Source organism: Apostichopus japonicus, chromosome 10, assembly GCF_037975245.1.
Source record: "Apostichopus japonicus isolate 1M-3 chromosome 10, ASM3797524v1, whole genome shotgun sequence".
NCBI lineage: Eukaryota > Metazoa > Echinodermata > Holothuroidea > Aspidochirotida > Stichopodidae > Apostichopus > Apostichopus japonicus.
In genome coordinates this window covers 17,563,692-17,589,009 of record NC_092570.1, presented here as the reverse complement: position 1 = coordinate 17,589,009, position 25,318 = coordinate 17,563,692, and the positions used below count along the sequence as shown (strand labels likewise).

The 25,318-nt window shown below is 40.5% G+C and overlaps 1 protein-coding gene across 1 annotated transcript; it reads right to left on the bottom strand.

Annotated features, from left to right (window-relative positions):
• Positions 1-36: 36 nt before the first annotated feature.
• On the bottom strand, positions 37-24,625 carry LOC139974832 (interleukin-1 receptor accessory protein-like 1-A). Its single transcript, XM_071982295.1, has 9 exons — positions 24,304-24,625; positions 10,719-10,852; positions 9,770-10,054; positions 8,554-8,832; positions 6,924-7,200; positions 4,745-4,869; positions 3,742-3,909; positions 2,658-2,792; positions 37-1,803 (listed from the first exon to the last, which is right to left on the bottom strand). The coding sequence occupies exons 2-9, from the start codon at positions 10,822-10,824 to the stop codon at positions 1,292-1,294; spliced, it is 1,887 nt and encodes a 628-aa protein (XP_071838396.1). The 5' UTR covers positions 10,825-10,852; positions 24,304-24,625; the 3' UTR covers positions 37-1,291.
• Positions 24,626-25,318: the final 693 nt, after the last annotated feature.

Here is a 25,318-nt window from a genome sequence, read left to right as displayed (position 1 = left end):
ATTATGTAACAGAAAGCAGACTTTGAATAAATGGAGGAATTTTATTCACTTATTTATTTATCCATTTATATTTTCATTCATTAATTCATCCATTCATTCATTTATTTAACATTAAAGGGTAAAATCGATCGGTTCTCATAAAGCCAATCTCCTCCGAGACCCTGAAATACAAACGCTAAAAATAGAACCACAAATTAAAGAAATTCATATTAAGTAGAATACAAACGTGAATAATAAGATTGCAATGAAAAAGAAATAATACATTCAAAATTGACAACGGCATAAAATGCAAACATGGAACAATCAATTATATGAAATTAAGAGCATAAAAATTAGTTAAAGTCCTGGATAAGATGTTTAAAGGTATTTAAGGAGTTGGTATTCGTACACTCCTTTGATCACTCGTTCCTCTCCTAGCAGCAACATATGAAATATTTTCTGATAATACTATTACCACGTACTCTAAGAATAAATTATTTCGTGTGATGGACCTAAGGGAGTGGGTATGTATATTATTCGTGTGACGGAACGTGTCCACAAGGTACTGTGGAGCTAGACCATTGAAAAACCATTTACACCATTGTGAATTCTTTAACTTTTTAAACGTTTTCCAGTGGGGACCGGTGCAGCTTTAAAAAAAGGTCTTCAGATCTATCATCAAAAGTTGCATTGAGAATAATTCTTGCTGCAACTTTCTGTAGCCGACAAAGTCGGACAATATTTCTGGCATTACTCATACCCCATACTACACTACAATACTCAAATATCGGTAAATATATCCATTATAAAATAGAATACAAGTATTGGTATGAATGATTGGTTTTATACCTCGAAGTAAAGCCAAACTATACTGCAAATGAGCTTGCAAAGGGAATCGATTTGTACATTCCAAGATCATTCATTGTCGACTTTTATGCCCAAAATCTTTCACCTGAAGAATCTCCTTCAGTTGGTATTTAAATCCTCTTTATACTTGCCTTTCATATGAAATGTTGCATCATCTGCATACATATCCGCCGAGCAATGGAATTAATAGGCTACTTAGAATCAGGAGCGGATCCAAGATTCTATAAAGAATCTTTGAACGGTGATTCCCATGAACAGGCGTTTGGAGCACCTGCAGCCTCGGGAAATAGTTTAAATCTTAAACATTAACGAATGCATTTTGAGGCAAATGTTGTATTAAAATAGGTCTAGTTACAATTAAACTCTGAGGATGGAAATAAGAAGGGTGCACACCCTTGCCCCCACCCTCCCCACCCATCACACACCTACTCTGGATCCGAGCCTGCTAATCCAAACCAGTGACACAATCTAAACAAACATCATGCCAGTCATTATTATTAAGGCTCAAAATTTGGGGTGTTTTCGGGTTGTTTTCGATCTTGAGGGAATTCATCACAATGTGGGGTCCTTCCACTGTTGGTTGGATTTCTTGTTGAACTAGACTAGCTTCAACTTTTCTAGCGAAAGTTTTCTCTGAAGGATATGGAAAGGCTAGTCTCATTCTCTTAAACACAGATGACTTTCTAAGAGTTCTTACATTAAGATAATCTTTTTTCTTTAATATCAGTTTGGGATTGTTGCTTACAAAGTGTTTTAGCACGTGAGACTGATTCATAACAACATCAGGTACTTCATCGAATAAAACTGGAATCACACCGTGTTTACGGTCCGAGAAAATGTATGTCGCTGCTTGCATCTCCGTCCGAATGATATCGGTGCATGACAACATTCCCCTGGAAACGATCAACAGACAACATCTACTGGCCTTCACACTGTTCCAAATTGATTCATGGCTGCCTGAGGACGAATGAAATTAGATCAAGAACATAGTTGCGGTTGCAAAATAACATTTCCAGCTATGTGCACATAGAAAATTGCACACCAAAAGGTATTCTTACATAGTCGTCTACTGAGTAATGCATTAATCTCGAGTTAGGCTAATCCTACCACACTTTCTCACGAGATGTTTCGAGGCCTAGCCTTCCTGAACGGGAGGACGTTGGTATACAAATAATAAATGGTTTCCATTCGTGCAATAGTGCAAATATTTCATGAGTTGAAAGATGGGATGTTCCATTCAACGAGGCGCAGCCGAGTTGAATGGAACAAATTACATCTTTCAACGAATGAAATATTTGCACTACAGTGCACGAATGGAAACCATTTATTTGTTTTATACAACACCTTCAAATTTGGATATAATTGGATGTAAAATGCACTCATGCAACAGATTGTTTTGAACAGACAGGTTTCTCTGCTCTTTTACCATTGAAAAAAAGTGCTATCAAAAAAGTATAACACATGGTTCTATTTCATAGAGTGCAATAGAGCGGATTTTGCATGCAATCGACGAGCAATTGACCAATCAAATGGCCGGAATATAATTAGGTGTTGTATAATAAGTTATAATTGGTTGGGCTAATGAGTATAGATCTCGTGGCAATATGTCAGGTGTCAGGTAAAATGAATAATAATTTACCTGGTATTTTGCCTGACATGCTGACTATTTAGTAGTTACAAGATGTCCTGTGTGGAGGTTGGGGGGTAGGTGTCCTTTAAGCCTTCAATATATATATGATGGCTAATATTTTTTCCAAAGTAATTCCTGTCATTTTTGGCTACATAACTGAGAAGAGTATTTTGTGACTTACTATCTCCAGGTAAAAAGTCAATTACTGGTAAACAAGTGGTGTAGCCTTCCTCCTTTAGCAGTGGTAGAAAAGTTCTCAGAACAAACTGGACATCATTCTCGCTGCATGCTATGTATACATCGTACAGCTTTCCATCTATATATAGCAAAAGATATATTTATGAGTTACACATCCAAGTATTCCTATATAGTGAGTAACATATCCAAGTATTCCTTTAAATGATTATCATACCCCTGTAGTACTTTAAATGAGTAACACACCGAAGTATTCACATTCACGAGGCTTTAAAGGATTGGTTCAGTTGTCATACATGTTTATGTTATATGAAAGAGGACAATAAAAGAAACACAATGGTGAAAAAACTGTTCAAATATCTTTTTCGGTTAAAGAGATATTCAAGTGTAAAGTTTTATCAGATTGTGTAGAAACTGCTGAAATCTGACTAGCTGTGATGTCACATCCTCACATTCCTGAAAAGTCTTTGTTTTTTACTCTAAATATTTTGTGAGATTTCATGACTTTCAACCAAAAGATATGTCAAGAGATCTCATATTTGTCAAAGGAAGTATTTGAGATTAAACATCTGAAGAATTTTTGATTATATTATTTTCAAATGTGTTAAAAAATGTAAATAATTTTTAAAGAAATATATTCACAAATGTTAAAGGAAGTGAGGATGTGACGTCACATCCTCACAGTATATAAGTCTTTCTAACCCAGTCGTTTTCAGAGAAATTTTGATATCTTCAAAGTGTCATATCTCCTTAACAGAGCATGCTATCATGGTAGTTTCTTCACTGTTCTTTTTGTCTTTTTGTGCTCTTTCATACAAAATAGACATGTCAAACACCTGAACCAATCCTTTAAAAGAGAAGGCTAACATGCAAATTATTCTTTTAAAACAGTAACCCATCTACAGTAAGTATTTTATCAAATGAAGTACAAAGTTACAAACCCAATTCATTTAAATGAGTAACTCACACTAGTGTTCATTTAAACAAGTAACACCCAACACAATCTCTTACTTCAGATGAAACATGTAATGACTTTAAACAAGAACATGAGTTTTACTGTATAATCTCACCTGTCTCTTCTTTCCATCCATTGAAGTAATGGTTTACATCCCTGAAGAAAAGTTTGATGTCAAGATGAAATATCTTCCATGTGAAGAAAATCAAAGTGAAGATTAGAAAGCAGATTCCTGCCGTGGATACAACAACTGGAACTTTAATGATGTTGGGGGTGGCTGGTTCTGCAGGGAAAAAGAGATCACATTTAATTACAATTATAAAGTGTGTGATAATTACACTCGTTAACTAGAAAACAAACACGATTGGGGATTCACAGCCTTACTGAACATTTTTTTCTTACATAAAAGTTTGATATTACGTAACACCACACGCAAGATTTTTAAAGTTTTGACTAGAATTGTCAGCAAGGTTGCACCCCAAATACCAATGTGGCTCTTAATTAGATGCAAGTATGAAGTTCACCCCAGCTTACCTTTAGCAGCTATCGTATTAACAAGTACTCCATAATATCATCCCTTTTGGACCTCAAATGATATCATCCTTCACATAAACCAATAAACTGGCATAAGTTTAGAAAATCAAGTATGTGGATTATCTAAGTTTTTCACTCTCTGGTGAACTGGCATTCCAAGTATTATACATGCATTCAAGCTTTACATTTTAAGTTAACATGTTTCAAGTATTTCTGACATTAACCTCTGGTTAGTAGTGACCTGAAATGACCTTTGAAGGCCATCGAGTTGTACTCGTTTATTCTATCTACTAAGTTGGATCAACATACAAGTATGAGGTACAGTAATATTTACAAGATTGATATATTTTGACCTGTACTGACCTTTGACCTCCAAACAGTGTTATAGGTTTCAACACTTACTAATATGGATCACATATGAAGATCCTCCAAGTTTGTCTCATGGAGTTACCATGTTTTCATATTTTAAACTTTGCCATAACCATTTTGACTAGAACTTAACATTTCCATACATCTTAGCCTCACAGTCAGGGGCGTAGCTGGACCCCCCCCCCCCGCCAACTGGTTGTCGCAGTTCCCCTTACCCTCAGAGATGTAGAACAAGTTCGGATTCCAATTCGTGTTCTTGTAAGCAAGCGCAATGTAGTGTCCAAACACCTCCTTCGTTACGTTGGTTATGCTCATTCCAATGGTAACGTAAAATTCCGTCCTGATTATAAACAAAAGATAGAACTCTTTTAGAATCGATGAAACAAAATTTGTGCCTGAGAGAATAAATGTTTGGGCTGGGGGAAGACTGGCACAATACCTTGCAGGATATTTCATGAGGGCTGAGTCACAGCCTACAAGAACCCCCCCCCTCCCCCCCTCGCCCCCCTCGCCCCCCCCCCCACCCTCAGAATCGATGCTCAGAGTACATGAGAGCTATAGCTGCCAATTTGCCTTCTCTACTTCTAATGCAGGGAACTTACTCTTGTTCTTTAGGATATTTCTCTGTCCCTTCCAAAATGCCCGCGGCACCTCTGCGGGGGAGAGAAGGTGGCAAAACAGGGGCCAAAGGGACGAGAAGGTATTGTGACAGCGTATTAATGTAAACGTTACGGGAAAGAGCTATAAGCACAGATAGCAACCGTACGAAGATTCTAATTTTGTGATATTTTGTAAATTATGCATCTGGCAATAGTATGCAGAATGGATCATGTCATCGGGGCAAATACAGCTGAAAATGTCTTTGTTTTTCTTTGTTTATTTGTCATTCATTGATCCACAGAGGAATAGATTATTTATATGAAGAAGGATACAGTTTCATGAAATTCTAAATACAGAGAACTTTGAGAGCTAAGCAAACATTTCAAATGTCTTAGGTTTCAGGGATAAATATACAAGAAGATAGTAATAGACAAAGTAGAGCTTTTGAAGAGCATTACCCATATGACGTCACATACCCCCTACTGTGATCCAACATCAAACATTACGTTGTTTGATCTGGCATACACACATCGTAGGGGTTTGAGGCGGGACACCCAGGGGTGTTTTAACTTAGTTTAGTTTAGAGACCCAAGGATCAGGAAGCCTTACACAGTTGCTTATTTTAGACCCTATCCGTGTTAGATCGTGGGTGAACAACGGCTTATTTCAAGCCTTCTCTTTTCGATATGTGTTCAGAGGATAACGAGGCAGGGGTGCGAATTCGCTCCCATTCCTGCTCCCGGGACCGCCATTTAACGTCCCCGTCCGACGGACGAGAGTGTATATATGCCCAAGCATACGACCACTTTCTCAAATACTGAGGTAGGCAACTGCACCCAATTCGACATCACTGCCGTGCAGCCATGGCGAACAAAGTTGTTTTCGAAACCAAGTGAAGAACAGAAACAAACCCCCTTTCCCAAGTTCACAAACCAGCAATACCAAATCCACGGAAGACTCCGCACATCACCACTGCACTGCAGCGATTTTTGAATAGATCAAGAAAATTTGGCTCGTGGCGGAATTTTGATCTTAATTGGAACGTAAGGATTGTGAGGCAGATACCCTAACCGCCGAACCAAAGCATTTGCCTTGATGCTGTGATGCGGTAGGCATAAACCAAAAATTACACCCTCCGCCCCTAATGCGCAAAATGTTCATCCAAAGCTGGTAAAAATGGTGAGAAAAATAGTTTCAGTTGCGAATACTGACTTAGTACTATGTATACAATCGCCACTATAACTTTTCGCTCTCCCCAGTTACGGGCATTTACAGAAGGAGATAGAAACAGTGGCGTAGGAAGTTACTTTTGAGTGGGGGGGCTGAAGACTGATGGCCGGCCTGGGGGAGGGGTCTAAGGGGAGGGGGCGCCCCCCAAGCCCCCCCGGTTCCTACGCCCTTGGATAGAAACACTGTGGAATAGAAGCATGTCGTAAAATAGTAGGAGTTCAATTCCAAGAACATTCTCTATTGTTTTGGATCACCCAGAGCCAGGTGTGGCCCGGGACAAGTTTTGTCATCGGGCCTTCTTTTTGGAAGTCTTTTCATTTGTCTTTACTTATATCATGGATATGATAATATATTACGCCACATTTCCGCTGGACCCTTAATTGACCCCAGACCCCGGGACTGTAGATTCCAAGCGGGCCCCTCATCCCTACTCTCTCGTCAGACCTGAAGATAATGCTGCAATTAAAGGCTCAGAAGGGACCTATTTAGCATCTTACAAAATTTGTAGAGCTTGGTCCCATATAGATTATAACTCATACATATCTGCGTAGGTCCTATACTTACCTAAGGCAATCACCTTCTTCTACTTTCTGTGTATCAACAACCGTTATATTGACCTTCGCACCTTCTAAATCCAGAAATTCGGGACTATACCACCAGGTACTGTCAAACAAGTCCTGGGTGGCCGATTCGTTGACTTTGTACCAATAGGCAAGAGCAAGAGTTCTACTATATCCCAAATAAAAGATACATTCCATGTTCAGATCAGAACCTAGTGCTGCAGTTACGTTAACGCCGGTTGAACAGTTTACGAGTATAACGTCCTCGGTATCAAAACAGGCTGTAGCAAGGGGGGACAAAATTCATCATAAATTAATGAAATCAAGCTTTATAAGTAGGCCATTTGTTGATTATTGAAGAGGACGAAAATGTATACTAATTGCCACCAGTCAACCAACACATCAGATCTCTACGTTATCGCGACGATCATTCGTAAAATAGTATATATATATATGCTGACAGTATAACAGACGCAAGATCCATGTAGCTCCACTCAGTAAATAAGCAAGTAATGACGTTGTCGCGACTCAGTTAGACGAAAGTATCGAAAATGGCTATTACACTGCATTACTGATTAATACGAATAAAAAAAGGGGGATACAACGAGGAGTTGCGTTCATCGGGGGCTGGAGTGCTCAGGATTCTACCTTTTTTTGGGAGGAGGGGCGGGGGGGGGGGAGATCAGGAAGGGTTGGGTAGCGGAAGGAGAGGGTAATCACATGATGTTTTGAGTAAATAGCAAGCAGAATCATCACTGAATGTTATTGAAGGAGTCTGAGTATCATTCGATATCTTTGTTTTTATATAGAAGGTGATATAGGGCATTTAGAAAATCCTGTGTGACGGATTCTGCAGCGAGAAATGGCTGATGAGTTGGGAGAGCATTATGCTCAACTTTTGGCCTCTTCTGGCTCAAAAGCTTAACGGTCATGGTGGCAAAAATTGAATGTTCTGTGATAGCCCAAGCCACCAGCGATCATATGGTAGGTAGGATATGTCAGTTGGAAAACTTCTATCTAAGCTATAGCGGCATTGGAAAGTGTCGAATTTAGTATGTAAGTACGTTAATGGAGCTATACATTATTGTGGTACGACACTATACACCACTGTGTACGACACCTGTACCATGAACAGTATACAGGGCCTACACATAACAATACAGATTTAAAAGTGGCATACTCAATATAGAGTCTATATATCAATCCGCCCGAGTATTCTCCTATCTCTAGAAACGTGCCGAAGAGCACAAGGAGAACATCTTCTATACGGTATATATGTTATATTTGTGGCTTTGATGTTGAAGAGCATGAATCGAAGTACTGTACATGTGGTGCACATATTGAGGCAATTTTAGGCTTGCCAGACGCCACGTACGGAAATTGTTTACTACCGACTTACGATGTTTGTTTACAAGTGGTGAAAAATTAAGGGCTCTCATAGCGAAAATATTTATGGTTATGATACGGAAACTTGATAGTGTCACGAATGCCCAACTTTTGTCAGCTATCCAATGGTGAGTGGGGTTCAGCTAGTGAGAACTTCTTCAAAGACCACATTACTTAGACGATTCAATGTATAAGTCAATAGGGCAAATTTGTATGGAATATGCTACCGTAAGGTTAAATATACTCACAAACTGACACGTGACCTGTTCGAGATACATTATGGGTAGAATTCGATGCAACGCAAGTGTATGCTCCCTGGTGCTTCAAATTGATCAGTTGTATTACAAGCCGGTGGTTGCTGTTACTGCTCTGTATATAGTAGTTTTCCCGCCCTGAAGTGATAAGTTTTCCGTTGTGGTACCAAGTTACTTGATCTTGGTTTGCGACATCACACGAAAGAGTTACGTCATCATTTATACTGGTACGCGTATCTAAGTGGTGGTGTGTAATAGCCAACTCGGTAAATTCTGGATAGAAAAAGGCAAATAAAACAATACTGTTTAATTGATTACATTTAGAACGTTGGTCAAATTTTGGTCTAAAACGGCAATTTGCTGCATAAGTATTGGAAACCGACAAACAAGAACAAAAAGATAGAGAGAGAGAAAAAAAAAAACGAAAACAGGAAAAATTCTTTCAAAACTGCAGTGAAAGCGAAAGAATAGCGTCGGTTGTACTTTACTGTAAGGTTGTTTTCTGTTAAAATTATATGAAAATCCTTATTGGTTTCAAACCACCTAAACATGGAAATCTATAAGTACCATATAATACCATAATTAAAGTACTGGCTGAACTTAGTCGACCGTTGTTGGGGAAAGTCCCTAAATGGACCTACTCATCAAGTAACTTCTTGTTTCTTTTCTTTCTTTGACACGTTTTCAGTTACTATCATTATATTTGATGCTTTCATGTTCAGTTAGTGGCGTAGGAAGGTACTTTTGAGTGGGGGGGGGGGGGCTGAAGACTGATGGCCGGCCTGGGGGAGGGGTCTAAGAGGAGGGGGTGTCCCCCTCCCCTTTGGAATTTTTTGCATTTCCAGGTAGCCTCAGATGCAATTTGGTGCAATATAGCACACTTCAACACCCACTCCATTTTGTAAACTTAATTTTGTATTTTCACCAGGCCTTAGATGCAATTTGGTGCTCCAAATGAGATTTTTTTTCTCATTTGGAAATGAAAAAGGGGTTTTCTGACTTGCGAAGCGGGGGGCGGAATGATACTTCCGCCCCTTCACATTTTTCACCGGGGGGGGCTGGCGCCCCCAGCCCCCCCCGGTTCCTACGCCCTTGTGTTCAGTACATTTCCTATTGCTTTCTGAGGTGGCGCTAAAGTAAGACTTGCCCTTCACATCGAGAGCACAAAACAACTATATAGAAAAAGGAAGAAAAAACCGTAGTTACTTACTTATCCCTTCTATCGTGAGGAAGCCTTGATAGGTAACTTGATTTGTGTAGTTGAATACAGTACATGAATATTCACCAATATCCTCCGGCATGACGTCATTTATTTGTAAATATTGATCTCCATCCAAGAATTGGACTCGACCATCGGCAGACGGCTGCAGCACATTTCCTCTGTGATACCATTGGATTGCACAGTAATTATGAAACAGGCAACACAGTGTGACGTTGTCGCCTAATTGTGCTGTTTCTTCCACAAGCTCTTTAGCTAGAGTGAGCCCTTCATGTACTGACAAAGAAAAAATAATAATAGAGGCAAACGGTTATTATCTCGGGGGAAGGCGCAGCTATATCATGAGAGGCCCGGATTCGAATCCAGGTGGAGGCTGGAAGTATTACCACTGTTCATCATATTCCAACTCATTACCATTTTCATTACCATATGCATTTTCCAGCGACTTGAGCTGTTACATCCATGGATACCATAGCGGCTTATAATATGTTATCACAGAACGACTGATCAATACAGTCTAGGTTGAAAACAAGAAATGGAAAAGTACTTGTATTTGTTACTGTTGTTAAAAGAGTAGAGCGCCACAGATTTGAGTGAATATAAATATATAGTATGCCACCCCGTACGTAGGTAAATCGCCTAAATAAAATCAGATTAAAATCAGACTAAAATCAACTAACATCCCAGTCTTTTGTTTACTACAATACTAAAGTAGTATTTTGGCTACATATTTCATAAATGACTGTATAAAGCAAAATCTTGCGGCGATATTAACACTGCTTACTACAAGTCTTATTCGATGTTTATTTCAATCACTGCGTAGTTTTAGGTGAAACAAAATAACAATGAAGGAAAAACCGGAAGAAATAACCGTTTTGCAAATAATGTGTTGTTTAATATTTTTTAAATGTCAATATTTAAAGTGGTTCACGGCACTCACGTTCTGAATATCTTCTTATTTCACATGATTCATTTGTATACCGCTGGGAATTGACCAATGAAGTACCAAAGACGAAGTATAAGAAGACGATGGAAACCCTCATCATTTATGTCGTTGAAAAACTACAGAGATCTCTGCAAGGTCAGAAAGGGAAAAGCATACCAGCATGTTAGCCAAATGCATCATAAAATGTGGATTTCAAGTACAGCTGTTGACGACGTATCTAGAATCGAACAAGAATAAACTTATAAAATGATTCGGATGGGGAGGGCTGGGCAATGCAGTGGCGTAGCTAGGGGGGTCAAGGGAGGGCACGGGCGTCGGGTTTAGGGGCCGCTGAAATGGGAAATGAGAGTAAAAAGAAAAAGCACTTTTTAGAAAAACATGACGAAATTGATGTATGTCGTCAGGCATAAATATTTTCCAGTTACTAATAAGAATCTGAACTGAATGTACTTTTTTTTTGTGATTTTTTTTCAGTCCATTTCGACCGTTTTCTCTCTTTTTTTAAATTCTTTTCTGTATTCTGTAATGACTACATGTCAGAGAAATTTCGGGTATTTCAGTATACAGTTCCAAGGCAAAAGAAATCGAAAGGTGGAAATATCATAGGCGTAGGAGCACAATTTGATTGGGGGGGGGGGGGCTGTACGACTTGCGCGAAAAATATAACCAAAATTTCGCGCGCAATTTCATTTTCATTCAGTGGTGGTGGGGGGGGGGCGCAATTTTCTCCTCTTGCACCCGGGCGCCAAAACCTCTAGCTACGCCACTGGGGCAATGAGTATTTTTGTAGTGTATTCTAATCACAAAAGATCAGCGACGGCACGAGAAAGACATTACTACATATTGAATCGTTAAGGAAATACGTGTCAAAAACTACCATGCGTAATGGAAAGTTGCCATGGTGACAAAATGTTGAAACCTGTTACTTGTTATATCTTGAAACATGTAATCATATTCTTGCATATTCAGCATAAATAAAAGGAGTTTACCCCTGTTCGACCTCGCATTACATCTTTGTACTGATATTCAGCATATGACGTTGCCATTTATGTATATAACAGTGGTTACTATTATTTTCTTCACTCAGTGCATTATTGTAGCACTACTATTTTTTTTGTCTTTAAAACTGAAACCGGATCAGTACATGTATTCTACGTTGGTTTGGGTTCTATGGAAACCAAATATATCATAACTAGCTTGAACGGAAGCAAATTCTTGTATATTTATACACTGAATAGAAACGAAACCATGCAAGCTTAAAATTGTACGGCTGGTTAGTAATCTTTATAAAACATCCTGGACAAAGGAAACTCGAAAATGCACTTGGAATAAAATAAGTTGAACTGTAATAAGAACAAACCACCCAACCCCTACACCCCCCCCTTCTGCAAAGCGTAAAAAAACAGTATCAGTGACGTGCACAGGATTTCAAAAAGGTTGGTGACTAGGGGAGGTGGGGGGGGAGGAGCTGGATTCTAAATTCCTCGACCAGCACATGAATCGTTATGGAAGAGTGCCCTAGCTTGGTCGGAGAGAGGGGTCAATTTCTTTCCCTACTACTGTGTACTTACTCTCCCGAATGTCGAGTTCGGGCCACGCCCCCTCCCCTTGCCCACGCCCATTGAATATTACTTATTGTATTATCGTACATTTTCACTCTTCTCGTCACTTCGTGCGTCAGATGTACTTCCCGCTTGTCTAAATAGAGTGACTAAACTGCCATTTGCCCATGCTAGAGTGTTATAACAATATTAATCACTACGTTAATCGTAATTTGTTTTTATTTCATAAAGAAGCACAAAAAGTGGTATTTGAATCTGTGTTCGATCGAATGTATTTGCATATAATTTTGCATGCAATGTGGAACATTAAACTTAAGCATGTATGCCCCATTGCCCCTCGAAGCATGTGGCCCCTTCAACTGAGCCCTCTTCAGCCACCTTTGGTGTTCTAGATGCATACCTCAACCCCAACCACCCCTCCTCCCATGGGCGGCGATCCTGGGGGGGAAGGGGGGATATATCCCCCCATGAAAATGGGTGGAGGGGATGTAATACACCATATCCCCCCCACCAAATGCCAGGGATAAGAATATTTTCATGCCTACATTTATGCATCATCGTGAATGTACGGCTCTTTTTTAGCTCATTTCTCGCCTACCATAAACGCAGTGCGATCTTTTCAAATAAAGCGTCTTTATAAAGCAAGAATAGTTGACTGTAGGCTTCATTGGCCCATAACAACAAAAGGTATTATTGCACCCACGGTATTGATATAGTACATATATGCACCCTCATAGTATTCATATAGGCCAGGGTTGTCCAACCTTTTGCAGAGGAGGGCCACATGGAATGATTATGATGAAGGAGGGGCCGCATGAACCCTACGCTCGATTTTTCGCACTGATTTATTTTCCTTCCTGAAAAAACAGATGAATAAAGTCCAGCCGCCCCCCCCCCCTCCGCTGAGAGTGTCACACAAACTGACCTGTATGCAGTTTTTTGGACCCAGAATGTTCGAATGATTGATTATATAGCTTCAAATTGTTATCAATAAATCTGCTCACTAAAATTTCGCACCGTACAAGCATCTCTGGCGGGCCGGACGCAACCCTGCGGCGGGCCGGACTGTGGCCCGCGGGCCGTAGGTTGTACAACCCTGATATAGGCCCTATAGTAGGCCTACACACGTACATGTTCCCTCGAACAGCATGTTACCAGGGTAATGCTTAATACACGTTTCACCTGGATGCCCTAGCAATCGGTACCTAGGAATGTAACTATGTGTAATTGTGTATTGCATGTGTATAGGCCTATAATAGCCTGCATGAGGCCATTTTCTTCATCGAATAATATAAAAGGGCTCTCGAACATTCTAACGTAGCGCCTGAAACAAGATTGACAGGGGCAATTTTCCCAAAATAACACCTGAAATTAAAAAAAAAAAAAAAGTATTTTGGATCCTGATTATGAGATATTTCGGACATGATATCCCTATTTTAAAGTTGGGTATATGCCGCTTGGAAACCTCGAGAAGTGCCGTTTCCGGCCATCTAGAGGGTTTGTAAATCCCAAAATTTTCTTGTACGCTTCGCGCCAACCGATGGTGGCGCTACGCTTAGATAGTCAACAAGGTCATATCCCCCCCACTCGGAAGTACGGATCGCCGCCCATGCCTCCTCCCCCCCCCCCCCAAGAAAAAGAAACACAGCGAGAATGCTATAGTCCCACACAATAAGCTGCTGTGACCATATACACAGGTAACTGCGCACTATTAATCCAATGTGAAGAATGGATAAACGCGGTATATTGTTACGGTGGAGTACTGGTTTACCAGTAAAAATATTAAGTGCTTAAAATATGACTACAAATGTATCAATGTCTCGGTATACTCGAGAATCAAAAAAAAAAGAAAGATTCATTGATCATTAATATATACAGGTATAGAAACCTATATAGTCAACGTATGGAGCCATAACTTGAACAAAAATTGGGGTATGAATCAGTTCCAAGAAATACGCCAAGACTGTGGCGTGCGCAAAGTCTAGGAAGGGGAGATATTGCCCCAATGACCTCCATCGTCAGATGGGGGGGGGGAGGTTCAGGTGGGGGAGTTTTACATAATCCATCTAGGGAACAATTTGGGCATTTTTCCCGGGCCCATGACGCCCTGAAGTGGGATCCATTTTGTGTTGATGATAGTACGTTCCCGCCCCTCCCCCACCCCACCCCCTCCATTCAAACTAGCACAACAATTCAAGTATAAAGTAAAGTTGCGTTTAGAGCTTGTTACAAACCTAATTGATAGTCTAAGTATGCCTTAGAATGCATTACATGACGTCAACATGTTAATTTTTAAAATATATATATATGGGAGTCTGCACATGATGCTTCGACGAAGCCACGGCTACACCCCTCCTTTGTAAAACTCTGAACCCACCTCTGATCCTATCTAAATCATGTGGGAGGTGGATGGAGGGAATCCCATGCCCCCTCCATCTATAAGCCTATACGTCAACAATTAGAATGTTTGATTCGTTATGGGACTGAAGTTCGATTACTTGAATACCTGGCACTTTTGTTACTAATATATGGATCCATCAATGCTGTGTAGTACATCTTTAATTAGAAAATTTTCTAGTTAGCAAAATGAGTTAGCAGAAACATACTCTTGCCCCACTCCCACTTTCCAAAGTAGGGGCAACTGCCCTCTCTGGCCCCTCCCCTTCCCCACCCCTACGATTCCTACGCCTATGTACAACACCAATCACAAGACAAACTGATAACAAGAAGAGTGTCGAAACAGATAATGTGATGTTAGTGTAAGGGTGTTTGCCACTGAAAATAAATGTTTTTCTTGATCAGAGAACTCTGGGTTTGGTGTGGGGACCAAACACAGAGCAAGACACATAAAAAATAGAAAACTCAACTGGATTGGATCAAAAGAAATTATAATTATGAATAACAAACAATATACAGTACAGATGACCTGGGCCCAGTCAAAGAATTAAATAAAACAACTTACAGTAGTGAGGTGCACACCCAAAAGTAAAGTAAATACACTTAATTTATAAAGCTGTTCTGGTGAGTCTGCGTGCTGGTGACATCAGGTAGAGGTCTTCCACGACATCAGATACAGTATTCCACGACATCGGTAAAGAGTTGAACTGATGAATGGTATAATGTCTGATCCCAACAAAATAATGTCCTTTAATTAACGAGCAATAGAGTCCAGGCTATCCTCCAGTAAAATAATGTGTATATCCTTTGTGGTAAAATAATGTCAGTTATAACAAATGGTGTCCCGGCCTATCCTTTATGGTAAAATTATATCCTCTAAGTAAATAATATTCTTTATAGTAAATAGTGTCCCAGACTGTCAGGTGAATATGACTCCTTCCATAAAATGATAAGGACTACAGTAACTTGATTTTGTAAATTAAGGTTTAAAACAAACTATCCAGCATTAAAACTATATATCTCCTCTTGTGCAACTGTCTTACTCCAATACTTATGGCCAACTGCCTAACTCCCTATACTGTACCCTCAAAACTCCCTTTGTTCCTATAATGTATATACACAGACCCCATTTCCTGTGAGGGCTAATTCCCAGGAAGAACAAAGATAGTTGCTTAGCAACCCAGAAGGAGAGATTTTAATCCCCCTCCTTTTACCACCACAAGCAACATACAAATACACACACTGTACAAATGCATAGACCTCTATACAGTGAGCACTGTACACTAATACTACTAAACAAGTAAAACTATAGTACAAAAGAAAACTTTATGTAAGAGCTGACCATCTTACATCTCCCTCCTGCTTAAAGTTGGCATACTTGACAACAACAACAAAATGAGCAATAAACTTAAGTACAAAAACATTTTGAGACTGCTCTCACTGAACACTGGAAGAGCAACAAAAGAAATAATACAACTCAAAAGCAAACTAAAGAAATGAAATACTATGTACAGCAACATACCAAATTAATCACTGATACAGTTTAATACACTATGCATGAAATAATCTTGAGATTTTGCAACTTTTAACCCATGTTCTAACCACGAAGACTTGATGGTAATGGGGGTCAACACACAATGCAATGTATTTATGCCATTATTTTGTAATGGGGATAACCCTCTTAACCGTCTAGATTCCCTAACAGGCTGCAAATCATATTCCCTAGGAGGAGTGGAGGTTCGGGCGTGGTTTGGTTTCGATTGGTCATTATTTCCCATAACTTCAGGTTCAGGTAGAACTTCTTCATCATGTGTATGATTATGTTCCGGGATAACTGGTGGCTCCAAGATGGGGATTGCGATTAGAGGGGTGACCTCTTCCTCTGGTGCAGACAACGGTTCATTGGTGGGTTCCTCTACTTCATCTGTTGTAAAGTCAATGGTACATGGCTTCAACCTATTGCGGTGTACAATTTTCTCATCTCCACTGCCGCTTTCAGGTCTGACCTTATACACCGGTATATCTGGGTTTATTTGTTCTACAACAATATAGGGGGTAGGATACCAGTGGTCTTTCACCTTGTGTCGCCCCTTGAAGTCTCGTCTCTGTAACAGTACTCGTTCACCCCTACACAACTGTTTCGCCTTCGCTTTCTTGTCAAAGTTGTGTTTCTGCACCTGGGATGCCTTATTCATCTCCCTCTCGGCCAGCTGATGGGCATCATGTAGGCGTCTCCCATGGTTGATAACCCAGTCACTGGTGGAAGTTTCCGTTTGGTTGTCATTCAGTCCAAAGGTCAAATCAATTGGAAGCCTGCCTTCCCGACCAAACATTAAGTAGAAGGGTGTATGACCAGTGGAGGAATGTGGCGTGTTGTTGTAGATATATGTGAGTTCTGGTAACAGACTTGGCCACTTATTCTTCTTCTCTTCGGGCAGGGAACGCACCATGTTGATAAGTGAACGATTTAGTCTTTCACAAACACCGTTTCCGGCAGGATGATATGGCGATGTTCTGCTCTTCTGTATCCCATACAATTTGCACAATTCAGCTACCACAATCGATTCAAAATTTCTTCCCTGATCTGAAATGATTCTGGCAGGACAACCATACTTTGTGAAGAATTGTTGCCAGAGTACCCTTGCTGTCGTTACTGCAGTCTGATCCCTGGTAGGCACTGCAACAGCTAACTTAGTGAAATGGTCTATCATCACAAGGACATTCTCATACCCATCAGAGGAAACATCTAACTTCAGGAAGTCGACTGAAAGTAGCTCTAGTGGGGCTGATGTCTTGATGGGTACCAGTGGGGCTCTGGTGCTAGGAGCAGGTGGTCTCCTCAAGCTGCATCTTTCACATCTTTTGCAATATTCATTGGTGTCCGAGGTCATTCCTGGCCAGTAGAACCGTTTTCGCAGCAAAGCCAATGTCCGCTCTGACGAAGGGTGATTGGCATGATCATGCAGGGCAAGGAGAATGTCAGCTTGGAGGCCCTCTGGAACAATAAGTTGCTCTTGGCACCTAGCACCCCTTTTCTCCTTGTATGTTCGGAACAGAAGCCCATTTTTCATCTTCAATTTCTGCCACTGGTTACAGAGGACTTTAAAAGCTTTTGACGTACCATGAACAGCGGGTCTGGTCCCTTCATTCAACCTGTCTACCACCTCTTTAATTGTAACATCTCCTTGTTGTTTGAACCTGAGTTCTTCCATTGTATAACCTGGAAATGTCTCACTGCCCTGAGCAGCTTCCAGCTGCATTGCATAAGCATTCATCTCATCTTCATCGACGTCCCCAGAATTATTAAGTACATGTGGATATCGGGACAGTGCGTCAGCATTGGCATTATTTCGACCAGGTTTATACTTAATCTTGTAATTGAAACAGGAGAGTTTTGCAACCCACCGTTGCTCGATGGTTCCAAGATTAGCGGAGTGTAGATGTACTAATGGGTTGTGGTCAGTGTAGATGGTGACTTCTGCTCCCATCAGATAGTCCTTGAATTTCTGGGTGACTGCCCAAGTCACTGCAAGCAACTCCAGCTTGAATGCGCTATAATTCCTGTCATTTCTCTCCGACTCTCGTAGGCTACGGCTTGCGTAAGCAATGACTCGTTCTTGCTCTCCCTGTACTTGGCTTAGTATAGCACCAAGACCCAAATTGCTTGCATCTGTATACAATAGGAATGGCAAACTGTGGTCAGCATAGGCTAGAATTGGAGGTGATGACAGACACGATTTCAGCTTGATAAATGCATCTTGACACTCTTCAGTCCATTCAAATTTAGATTTCACTGGATGTTTATTCTCGTTCTTGGGAATTCGTGTGAGACCATGTAGCGGAGCTGCAATCTTTGAAAAATCTTGAACAAACCGACGGTAAAATCCAGCCAATCCCAAGAAGCATCTTACATCTTTAACACTATTGGGCGTTGGCCATTCCTCGATAGACTTGCACTTATCAGGTTCAGTAGCAACACCATCAGCTGATACTACATGGCCCAAGTATCGCACTGAAGATTTTAACAGATGGCACTTAGACGGTTTTACTTTCAGTCCATGTTGGTGGAGGCGACTCAATACTGTCCCTAGCCGGTTTAGGTGCGTATCAAAGTCTTCAGAAAACACAATAATATCGTCTATGTAGAGAAGCACTGACTCATAATTGAGGTCTCCTAGACATCCTTGCATCAGCCGCTGGAATGTTGCTGGGGCATTACAGAGTCCAAAGGGCATCCTGTTGAACTCGTATAATCCCATGGGTGTTGTGAATGCCGTCTTGGGTTGGTCCTCTGGGCTCATTTCCACTTGCCAAAAGCCACTGGCCAAGTCTAGTGTAGAAAATAATTTAGCTTTGCTAAGTGCATTGAGAGATTCGTGTATTCTGGGTAGTGGAAAAGCGTCCTTTCTGGTCTTATCATTCAACTTTCTGTAGTCTACACATATTCTTATGGTCCCATCTCCCTTCTTCACCAACACCATTGGCGCTGCCCAGGGGCTGTAACTCTCCTTGATTACCCCTTTATCCAACATGACTTGGAGTTGTTCTTTGACCTCTTTGTATAATTTTGGTGGGATCATGCGATAGCGTTCTCGGCTGGGTAACTCGTCACCTGTGGGAATAGTATGCATGATCGTGTCTGTACAGCCATAATCACTGTCATGTTGTGAAAATACTTGCTGGTGGGAGCACAGGAATTCTTGCAGCTTCTGTGTCTGCTCTTTTGTCAAGTCATTGGTGTTCACATCAACATCAGGTACTATTTGGTCAGAATTGTTAATGACCGTTGAAGTGGAAACATGCTGCTGTTGGATTCCAACCTGGAGAGTATTTGGGCCTGTTTGTTGAATTTCAACTTCTTTTGCTGACGATGGCAACACTTCTACCTGAAATAATTCACCCAGTGGAGCACCTTTAGGCAAGGTTATGTCGTGATCACCTACATTGACCACACGGGCAGTTACTCGGTTATTATTGACAATTACGAGTGTTCGGGCGACCAGTATGTTGTGGGGCAAATTATAGCGATCTGAGGGCATCGGCTCCAGCAAAGCTTGAATAGGTCGTTTGTGAGATTTCAACTCATTACAGCAGGCATCAATCAAAATTTCCTCATGGCCCTTTATTGTTATGGGACCATTCCCCCTGATGGTCACTCGTCCAATCCTTCCAGTGCTGTCTATGGGCAATGGCTGTGACTCTTGCGGGTCTAGCTGCATAGTTGTAGATTGAAATAGGACTGACGTATTCCTGACATTGGGTGTAAGATGACTGAGGAATCGTGGAGCGCAATGATGGAACAATATCTCTTGGCACTGAGATATCACATTCATGCCCAACAGACATGGTACCCCCTGTATTGGTTCATTTTGGACAATTAATGCAAAGACCTCTAGGTTAACTCCTGCAACTTCCACTGACATCTCAGCACCCCCGAGAAATGGAACGGCTAAACCATTGGCTGCTGTCAATTTCAACCAATGTAATGGTTCTTTTTGAACATCTCTCCGAGTCAGTTGTCGGGTGAAAAAGTCCTCTGAGATGGTTGTAACCTGTGAACCAGTATCAATAAGACAGGTGGTCCTTACACCGTCAATGATGATGTCAATCGTCAGGTAATCACCAACAAGTCTTGCCTTTAAGCCGGGTGGTGACAGTGTTCTGTTTTCTGAGCCTTGTAATTTACACATAGAGTCATCCGCAGTCTGGCTCGCAACCTTGGACTTCACTAGTTTAAATGATGTTGCTGTGCGGGTGGAGAAGTTACTTGTTGACTGGCAGCCATCTTTTTCCTACAAACTCTTTCAATATGTCCAGCAATCTTGCAATACCTGCAAACTGGTCGGCCATCGGGTGAGTACTGGTCATCTGGTCGTCCTCTATACCCCCTTGTTTCTGCTGGAGACCCCTTCAACCTAATCACTTCCTGTTGTAAGCCTTTAATGGAATCCTCCATCTTTTGCTGCCATGCCATCAGCTTACGCTCCAGAGATACTAGATTATCAACCGGTTCATCCCTACGCACTTGTTGCACTGTTGCTGCCATAGTTTGGTTGATCGTTGGTGCTGGTTCTACCAGGAACTCTTCCTCCAGATGAATACCCTCATGCTTCACCTCCTCGAATGTCATGCTATTTTTCTTTCGAATCTCCCTTCGGAGTTCCATCTGTATGGCACTGTTTCTAATACCTGCCACGAAGCGATCTCTTAGGGCCCTGTCTGGGTTCACTATTGTATTTGGAAATCGTGAGACTATTCGATTTTGCAATTCCCGCAAACCAAGTCCGTATTGTCTGATAGTCTCCTCGCTTCTCTGACCCCGTGAATAAAATGTGGCCATGAGAGTATTTTCAGGGGTTTTGTCTCCATATATATTTTGTAGAACTTTGAACACTTTGTTGGCCGTATCTCTTTCAGCTGCAGCTAGGACAGAGACCTCTCGCTTTGCTTCCCCTCCTAGGTACCTGATTGCTAAAGCAGCCTGTTGGTCGTTTGGTGTATTAAATGTATGATAGGCTGCTTTAACAGCTGCAACCCAATCAGTAAGTGAGGGGTCATTAACACTTTTGGGGTGACCCGTAAAAGTAGGAATATGTACATTTGGCATAAACATATATGACATTGCGTGTTGGCCCCCTATGTTAGTACTAGTGGTAGCAATATTATCATTCATGGTGAGAATTGTGACCAATAATAATAAAAATATAAAATATATATATATAAATATCTCTGAAATTTAACTTGTTCCACTGCAGTTGGTCATGAGCTGTGTCTTTCTGATCAGTTTAATAACCCCACTCGTACTACCAATTATGTAAGGGTGTTTGCCACTGAAAATAAATGTTTTTCTTGATCAGAGAACTCTGGGTTTGGTGTGGGGACCAAACACAGAGCAAGACACATAAAAAATAGAAAACTCAACTGGATTGGATCAAAAGAAATTATAATTATGAATAACAAACAATATACAGTACAGATGACCTGGGCCCAGTCAAAGAATTAAATAAAACAACTTACAGTAGTGAGGTGCACACCCAAAAGTAAAGTAAATACACTTAATTTATAAAGCTGTTCTGGTGAGTCTGCGTGCTGGTGACATCAGGTAGAGGTCTTCCACGACATCAGATACAGTATTCCACGACATCGGTAAAGAGTTGAACTGATGAATGGTATAATGTCTGATCCCAACAAAATAATGTCCTTTAATTAACGAGCAATAGAGTCCAGGCTATCCTCCAGTAAAATAATGTGTATATCCTTTGTGGTAAAATAATGTCAGTTATAACAAATGGTGTCCCGGCCTATCCTTTATGGTAAAATTATATCCTCTAAGTAAATAATATTCTTTATAGTAAATAGTGTCCCAGACTGTCAGGTGAATATGACTCCTTCCATAAAATGATAAGGACTACAGTAACTTGATTTTGTAAATTAAGGTTTAAAACAAACTATCCAGCATTAAAACTATATATCTCCTCTTGTGCAACTGTCTTACTCCAATACTTATGGCCAACTGCCTAACTCCCTATACTGTACCCTCAAAACTCCCTTTGTTCCTATAATGTATATACACAGACCCCATTTCCTGTGAGGGCTAATTCCCAGGAAGAACAAAGATAGTTGCTTAGCAACCCAGAAGGAGAGATTTTAATCCCCCTCCTTTTACCACCACAAGCAACATACAAATACACACACTGTACAAATGCATAGACCTCTATACAGTGAGCACTGTACACTAATACTACTAAACAAGTAAAACTATAGTACAAAAGAAAACTTTATGTAAGAGCTGACCATCTTACATTAGACATAAGCTCTAGTCTGGTCCCTTAACCCCCCCCCCCCCCCGCAAAAAAACTTGATTGTGGAACAAGTTAAACCTAAATACATGCCAATTCTGACTTCCTTCATATAAAAAAAAAATTAGATTGATTTAAGCATCACTACTAATGCACACATACATTAAAACTCGTAAACATTTGTATATACACAGTCATATACAAATACATAACATAGGCCTATAAACACAATTACACACATACAAACACACATGTTGGTTTTACATTGCAACCGAGGACCCCATTGTATTTTCCATTGTTCAAATCCACGTACCCTAACCTTAACAATACCCCATACAATAGAAATTCTTCCGAGGACGTGGTGATTCTTTAGAAATCACAACCGAGGACCTGGAATTCTATTGTTCAAGTCCTCGGTGAGATAGAAAAACAAACGCACTTATGGAGGCAGAAATCGCTACATAAGAAGAATTACGTGACGTTGACTGGTGAAGGAGACTTGCTATTTCAGGAGAATTAAATTCGGCATAAAAGTAATTTCGGAGAAATAAATTCATGATACTGCCCGGCAGTGCCCGTACTCATTAAATTTGTCACCATTTAAGTGTTTAATATGGTAATTTCAGTTTACCTCGTATATATTTAGTTTTCAACGGAACGCTAAAGTGATAACCTATATTTTGTAGAGGATGCTAAGTACTAAATATTGATAAAAGCCTACTTAGCATATTTTTCATTTTCCCCCGAGATTTCTCTGAAGAAAACCATTCACAGGTATATATAGCTAGACTATAAACTATATTTGATATATTTCTATATTTAAATTTTCTGCAATTCTATCGTGCAATCATAGAAGTAAATTTATGCAGCTTTTGGCGTCGATTTTGGTTTCAGCAGGGTAAGGGTACTAAACATTTGAGGGTCGCGGTATACTGAAATATTAATGGCCATTATGTGACTTCCTCGCATGTTTTGGAGGGAAATACTGATTAATAAGTTCAACAGAAACGAAACGATCAATGCCCGACTCATATGCTACCATCCTCCTGTCATCTGGAAATCTTAGCAGAGGCGCAATGAGGCATGAGTTGGCACCGGCTCATAGTGATCCAACCGGCGGGGCTGGGGTCTTGAAACAAGAGACCTCGAATAAAATGTGAACCTGGCGGTGAATTCGACACCGCTAGCCATAAAGGTGGTGTGCCAACCTACCGCTGAAACACTTTTTTAAAATCTGGATCTAAGTCATATGAAAGTCTTAGGACTATATTGAAAGAGAGTCAATTTTTACTTACAAATACCCCTGCTTGCCTAATGCCTAAGATAACTATTTACTAGTAACATGGCCTGTTGTTTGCCTGCGTCGCGAACAGGTCTATCATCGGCTTGCCGAAGACGTGTTAGCGCCCATTCGTTGGGGTCAATGCATCCCCTGACCCATGGACAGGGCGTCTGCCATTATTTCTGCTTACCGGCGATGTGCGAGGCTCGTAGTATCTTGCCGAAGTCCTTGGCCACCGTTAGCACCTCCCACGCCAACCTGCACGACCTATCGGAGTGAGTGCCCCCCCCCCCCCCCCTGCCGGTTGATGTAATACACCACTGTGGTATTTTCCGTGCAGATAGTGGTTGCCGTGCCCTGTGCGTTTTTCCCCGTACGGTCTCCAGGGCCCGCTTGACCGCCATAACTATTTACTAGTAACATACATCGCGGCCTAGGCCGATCACCACCAAGTTCCTATGTGAACTGCAAACACACCCATCCGATCACGTAAATATTCAGTTAATAGCAAAATATTATTATAATTCAGCGAAACTTACCCGTATAATGAATGTGGTATAGAAGTGGATATATACGGATAGCTTGTTCACGTTCAATTTGAGACACTCACGCTTTGTATACCTCGTATATAGATTGTAAGGTAACGTTCCACCCTCTCGTCAAGTCCAACAACAGCAAATATTTACCTCAGCTTTTACCAACCCGGCAGTTACCTGCCGTCGGATATTGTTACAACGAAGAGCAATGTGTGCTGTACATATCAACGTCACCTTTTATACGCAAAATCACCTAACTACAATATCCACGTATAATGAATGACAAAGAAAACCGTAATTGAACCAACTTACAACAAGTTAATGCACTGTCTGGGTTCAAATCAGGATCAACTGTTTTGCTACACACAAGTAACACCAAGTAGCGCAAGCAAGTTATTCAGCTTCTCCGACAAGTCATTTGCCATATTTAGAAATAATGGCCTTTTATGATATTGTTTAATTTTCCTTCTTCAAAGAATTCAACACCATGACGAGTGGGTTCTTTTATCCTTTGTAACCAACGTACGTAACTAATTGCATAAATGAATGCCTTTCAACAAAAGAAACAAAAAAAAAACCCCTATTTTCTCTGAATTTTGCAGGTACAGAGCATTTTGTTATTGCAATTTTGAATGCTTCAACTAACGTCTACCATTATAGGCTGAACCGTTGGTGTGTTAGATTGTTACACGTAAGAGCAGAAGTTGGGGACAACACCCCTGCCGCTCCACCGTCCCCGTTCAAAATAATAAAAGATAATAAAGTTAAGTTTACATGCCTTATGTTCGTGATGCTCGTTATACAAAGTGATATCTGTGACTTTACTTCGGTAATTCATTTTCTACTTATTCGGTTGAGAGAACATGCATTCGATGTATGCGAGTGCATGGATAACGACTGCTGACAGCATGCGATATATATATATATATATATATATATATATATATATATATATATATATATATATATATATATATATATATATATATATATATATATAGTTACAATGGTAACTCAG